Below are 6,451 nucleotides of genomic sequence, written 5' to 3' on the forward strand. Positions count from 1 at the left end.
ATAGGCAGAGATGCCCTGTAGATGTGCAGATCTATGTGAGTGGGCCGTGTTACTACCCTGCACATCTGCTGGGCAGCCCACCCTTAAATAAGAAAATGGCTAGCGGATGCTGTAAATCCCAGTGCTGACGGAGCTTCAGTGGGTGAGTGCAGCAGTGGAAATTTCACTATTAATGTGTGCGGTCAACATTCATTCATTCTCCAAATATTTATTGAGCATCTAATATAAACCAGACAATCTGCTTGAAATACACTGTTAACAAGACAAAGAAGCTCCTTAACCCAAGGAACTCACAGTCTAGCATAAAGGCAAATATTAATCAAATAATCCCACAAGTAAATCATCATAGACCATGATAAACGCTGTTTATCATAAAAAGGCATGACAAACTGTGAGAGGATATCACCTGGGGGCTTGATGTTCTCAGACAGTAGTAGGTGAGGTTTCTCCCTGAAGAGACGTTTACGTTCTGAAGCATGAACAGGAGTCGCCTAGGACAGGGGTAGGGGAAGGGGAAGGATGGCGTGGAGCTGTCCAAGCAGAGGAACAGCGTCTGCAAAGACCCCAGGGCGGGAGAGGGCACAGAGCACCTGAGGGCCTGAACTAGACCAGAGTGGCTGACAGCAAAGAACAAACAGGAGAGTGGCCCGAGATGAGAAGGGAGCAGTGTACGGACCTTGGCCTCTGAGGTTTTTAAGCAGGGGACTGACATGGTAATTTGTGTACTTCATGATCACTCAGCTGCTCTGTGGAGAATGAACTGGAGAGGGCCAGAGGGGAGCTGCAGAGGCCAACATGGGAGATAAATAGAAGAAAATGAGAGGGTGTGAGCAACCCCATGTTAGTTGGGAGGCAAACCGGCAAAGATTAAGGACTTGGGCTCGGACTCAAGCTACCCAGTTTGTGTCCTGGCTTTGTCACTTACTCTGTGATCTTGAGCAAATTACCTGAGCTTATCTATAAAACAGAGATAGTATCTGTCTACCTCCTAGATTGTGTGAAGATTAAATGACCAACACACTTCAAGAACTCAGAGTGGTATCTGGCACACAGGAACGTGCTGTGGCTCAAGGCCACACAGCTACTACCTAGAAACAGAGAAATACTGGACTGCTCTGATTAAAGCTGGGGGTGGGTGGGCCGGGCCCCTAGCCTCGTCCACTTGTCCACCCCTAACCACCACCTTGTCCTAGTCCCACCCACGCAGCCCTAAATGCCTGGGACTTCACAGACTCCCTCTCTGCCAAAGGTTGACCTCAGAGTGGCCTGTTGGAAGCCTGTCTCCTGGGCACTGTGTGAAAAAATGGGGTGATGGCAGCTGACCTGTTTAAGCGTTCCAGCACACAGGGCCACTCTCAACTTTATAACATAACTAGACTAGAACCTCAGAAGGCTTTTGCTTCCCATACTTCATCTACCAAAAGGAAAAAAAAGTCTGAACACTCTTCTGCTTGCTGATGTATATATAAACTATTTTACTTTTTAAATAACAATGAAGGGGAAAAAGGCCACACAACAGACAAAAACAGCCTGGAATGAATACGAAGGACATGTAGATCTCAGAAGGGTACGGTTAACAGAAATGCCTTTGAAGGAACTCCTGAGAAGTTTATGGTGGCCCTCACTACCTGCCTGCTTTATTATTCACTCTGTTTCTCTTCTCTGCCCCTCCTAAGCCATTGTTGTGACCCGGTTTCCAGCAGAGACTTAGTCAACTCTGGGCTGTAACCTCCTAGAGATCTGCTTGGGGACAAGGAAGCCCATGGATCAACCACAGGCCCCAGTCCAGGAGCAGCCCCCTGAGACCTCACGGCCTGTGACTGGTCAGGGTCACTGCGGGGTGAAGACAGGGTCTATGAACCCACAACCCAGCCAGCTGTTCCAGAATTAGGTCACAATGAGAAATACTTGGACTACCTGTGTGCCAAACACCTGTTCTGAGCCATTCCTAACATTCCTGACCAGATGTAGCCTCCTGGTGATTCTGGTTTACACAGATGGGACTATGGGATCATAAGGGCAAAACGGCCTCATGTATCTGAAGACAGGATAGCTGATAAACCCAGAACTACCTCAGGACAAATGAGAGCTCTCACCAGCCCAAAGAAAGCATCCAAAGGTCAAAAATGCTGGGAAGACTTGGGCAGAGGAGGCCCTCTCCAGACAAGGTGGGCTGCTGGACAGCACAGATATACACAGACGGAATGAGAAACTGACAGGTATGCTAAGATTGCACAGACAAGTGTTCACTGAGAGCAGGTATAAGAGAAGGAAAACTTGCAATCAGCCAGTTGTCCCCAGCAGCCCCGGGGAAAGCACGTAACTTCTGTTCCAGAGAATGCAGAGCTGGTGGAGCTGTTCTTCAAGGCAGCACAGCCTTCTCCGCCTCACCTCAGTCAGCCAAGGCCAAGTTTGTGGCCTGCAGTCGCTCCGTCTCCTGGCAGATGCTCTGCTCCACTGTATCACACGCAGCTAGGAACGCCTACAAGGTAAATACAGAGAAGTAAGGGCCCACTCGGGGCCAGGCACCCCTGCCAGCCCCACCTGCAAAAGGCTCTTTGCCCAGCCACTCTGGGGAACCCCTGGGCACCTGACTCAGGCTGAAACAGGTGTGCAGGGATGGAGATGGCCTGGGCTCCAGAGGAAGGAGGGGGAGGTAGAGGAAGCACAGGACCAGGGCTTCTGACAGTGTTCTATGCCAACAACCCCCAAAGGGTGCTGAGGACAGGAAGCCAGGCCACTGCAACTGCACGATTTCAGGGGGTCCTGTCCATCGGATCAGTATAACATGTCAGCCCTATCTGCTCTCCAGCCATCTTCCTTCTCAATTAGTTTAAGTCCAAATTTAATTACAGGGACATGAAAGGAGCTCTTCTCTTAGGTTCTGGGTTCATGCTGAGATATAACAACCAAAGAGTGGCCACACCACACTTAATACTCTAACCTACTTTGAACAGATACATGCACCAACACATTACACTTTGTGATGCCCTACCACACAACTCACCTGAATCTTTTTCACCAAACCCTTCCTTTTCATTCGACTGTCTTTGAAATTTTCTGGCAGAACCTATGGAAGAATAAGTTGACATATAAATAATCCTCAGTGAAAATGACATAAGAACACGTCAGAAATACCTACAGTATACCGAACAGGCCACAGGTCACTAATGTGAATGACATGCATTTTCAGGAATCACTTCCCTGGATCTATACCCTACATGGCCCTTCCCATGGCTCTCACCCCTATACAAGCTCCCTTTGTTCTTGGTGTCGGGGCCATAGATCTATAACATGGACTTTGTCCTCTCCCTGTTTCCTGTGCATCGATACCGTGTCCTGGCTGGACCATGAGCTCAGTGTGGCGGGAAAAGCACAGTGCTTTTCTGCTTCTTCTTTACCACCTCCCCCCAAGAATCCCAAGCAGAGTAGTTTAGGCTAGAGATATCATTACTGTGTCATCTCTAAGAGGGAGCGTGGCATCGATGATTCCCAACAGCCTCACAGGAGCTGGGTCTGACTGAATTCTGTACAGGTAATGAGCTCAGTGAAATGTCAGACACATGTGTATTAGGAAAGTTAAGCCCTGTGTTTCTCTAACCATGAGATCATGGACCATCCCAGCTTCCTGAGGATTAGATGCTACTGGCATACATAAATAAAAATAACAGGGACTTCCCTGGCAGTCCAGTGGTTAAGATTCTGCACTCCCAATGCAGGGGCATGGGTTCAATCCCTGATCGGGGAACTAAGATCCCGCATGCCGTGGCCAAAATAAATAAATAAATACATACATAAATAATATGACAAAAGCCCTATGTTGGTGGGACAGGAGAAATCAGGAACCATCTTACCTTTCTGTGTATTCACCAAAGACCTAGCAGTGTCTGGTACACGATAGGTGCTCAATACCCTCAGGCAGTGAGTGTGATACTGAGTGAAACTGACTGAAAAATAGTCAAAGGAAACTAGTTCTTCTCAGCTGAATATTTACTTACTAGTGTGTCAATCTCTTCCAAGATCTTCATAAACTGCTCGATTGTGGCTTTTACTCTCCTGTCGAGTTTGCAGAGAGCTTCAGCTTGCAAATCCTTGGCCAGAAAACCCTGTGGAGGAATGATGCATTATTGCAAGGGTTCCTCGAGGCTGATGGAAAACTCCAAGCCAAGGCACTGATGAAGCAGCCACACCCTGAGTCTACATTCCCCAACAGGCTGGGCCAGACCTCAGGCCCACAACTTCACCTCTTAGGAAAAACAGAAAAGCTGGCCCTGGGCCAACCCAAGCACTGTAGTAGGCTGCAGGCCATTACATGGTCTATCTTACATGGTCCACTGGGGTCACAAATGGCTGCGGAGGCCTGGCTCTGGTGAAGCCCCCAGTCACCAGTGTATACCCGCACACGAGAAGCAGACATTAAGGGCACAGGGTTTACAGTTTGATAGGCCTGGGCTTCAATTCTGACTGCACTGTACTGGCTTATGACCTTGAGCAAGTTCTTTACCTATCTGTGCCTCAGTGTTCTCATTTTTAAAATGGAGATCATGATACCCACACCCCAGAGGGTTACCATGAGGATAAAGAGAAATATATGTAGACCTTTAATAGAATTCCTGACACAGATGTATGTATACTAACAAATGGCAGCACTTACATTATTTTTATTAAATTGTCTCTGTTTATTCACAATGATTGGCCTAATGACCAGTTAGCTGGTGACAACAGGTGGACAGCAGGTATCTCTGAGGAAATCAAAGCCATAGGCTACAGATGCAGATTTGACAACATGTAGTATATATTAGCTGGTAATTCCAACTCAAAGAATTTATTCTACCAAAAAAATCGGAAACCGTCAAAAAAGATTTATGTCCGAGGACATTCAAAGAAGCATTATGGCTTCAAGATGGCGGAGGAGTAAGACGTGGAGATCACAAATACATCTACATGTGGAACAACTCCTACAGAACACCTACTGAACGCTTGCAGAAGACCTCAGACTTCCCAAAAGGCAAGAAACTCCCCACGGGTAGCTGGGTAGGGCAAAAGAAAAAAGCAAAAAGAAAAGACAGAGACAAAAGAATAGGGACGGGACCTGCACCAGTGGGAGGGAGCTGTGAAGGAGGAAAGGTCTCCACACACTAGGAAGCCCCTTCACTGGTGGAGATGGGGGATGGTGGGGAGGGGAAGCTTCGGAGCCACGGAGGAGGGCGCAGCAACAGGGGTGCAGAGGGCAAAACGGAGAGATTCCTGCACAGAGGATCGGTGCCGACCAGCGCTCACCAGCCCGAGAGGCTTGTCTGTTCACCCGCTGGGGTGGGCGGGGGCTGGGAGCTGAGGCTCGGGCTTCGGAGGTCAGATCCCAGGGAGAGGACTGGGGTTGGCTGCGTGAACACAGCCTGAATGGGGCTAGTGCGCCACAGCTAGCCGGGAGGAAGTCCGGGAAAAGTCTGGATATGCCTAAGAGTCAGGAGACCATTGTTTTGGGGTGCGCAAGGAGAGGGGATTCAGAGCACTGCGTAAACGAGCTCCAGAGACAGGCGTGAGCCGCGGCTATCAGCGTGGACCCCAGAGACGGGCATGAAACGCTAAAGCTACTGCTGCAGCCACCAAGAAGCCTGTGTGCAAGCACAGGTCACTATCCCCACCTCCCCTCCTGGGAGCTTGTGCGCCTGCCACTGCCAGGGTCCCGTGATCCAGGGACAACTTCCCCGGGAGAACACACGGCGCGCCTCAGGCTGGTGCAACATCATTCTGGACTCTGCCGCCGCAGGCTCGCCCCGCATCCGTACCCCTCCCCCACCCCCGGCCTGAGTGAGCCGGAGCCCCCTAATCAGCTTCTCCTTTAACCCCGTCCTGTCTGAGCGAGGAACAGAGGCCCTCCGGCGACCTACACGTAGAGGCGGGGCCAAATCCAAAGCTGAACCCCAGGAGCTGTGCGAACAAAGAAGAGAAAGGGAAATCTCTCCCAGCAGCCTCAGGAGCAGTGGATTAAATCTCCACAATCAACCTCATGTACCCTGCATCTGTGGAATACATGAAGAGACAACGAATCATCCCAAAATTGAGGCGGTGGACTTTGGGAGCAACTGTAGACTTGGGGTTTGCTGTCTGCATTTAATTTGTTCCTGGTTTTATGTTTATCTTAGTTTAGTATTTAGAGTTTATTATCATTGGTAGATTTGTTTATTGATTTGGTTGCTCTCTTCTTCCTTTTTTCTTTTTTAAATATATAGATACATATATTTTTTTCCTTTTTCTCTTTTTGTGAGTGTGTATGTGTATGCTTCTGTGTGTGATTTTGTCTGTACAGCTTTGCTTTTACCATTTGTCCTGTTGGTGGATTTGTCTTTTGGTTTGGTTGCTCTCTTCTTTCTTTCTTTCCTTCTTTCTTTCTTCTCTCCTTTTTTTTATTTACTACTTTTTTTTTTTTTTTGCGGTACGCGGGCCTCTC

At 48.7% G+C, this 6,451-nt stretch overlaps 1 protein-coding gene across 1 annotated transcript in view; it reads right to left on the reverse strand.

The window, feature by feature from the left end:
• Positions 1-1,451: 1,451 nt before the first annotated feature.
• Positions 1,452-6,451, reverse strand: part of BAG1 (BAG cochaperone 1) — a 17,565-nt gene continuing 12,565 nt past the window's right edge. The window contains exons 5-7 of the mRNA XM_007464953.1: positions 3,999-4,106; positions 3,008-3,070; positions 1,452-2,482 (exon numbers count right to left, since the gene is read on the reverse strand). Coding sequence (XP_007465015.1) covers positions 2,393-2,482; positions 3,008-3,070; positions 3,999-4,106 — 261 coding nt within the window. The 3' untranslated portion in view covers positions 1,452-2,392. The remainder of the gene's footprint in view (positions 2,483-3,007; positions 3,071-3,998; positions 4,107-6,451) is intronic.

The sequence above is a fragment of the Lipotes vexillifer genome, unplaced genomic scaffold (genome assembly GCF_000442215.2).
Source record: "Lipotes vexillifer unplaced genomic scaffold, Lipotes_vexillifer_v1.1 scaffold110, whole genome shotgun sequence".
Classification (NCBI taxonomy): domain Eukaryota; kingdom Metazoa; phylum Chordata; class Mammalia; order Artiodactyla; family Lipotidae; genus Lipotes; species Lipotes vexillifer.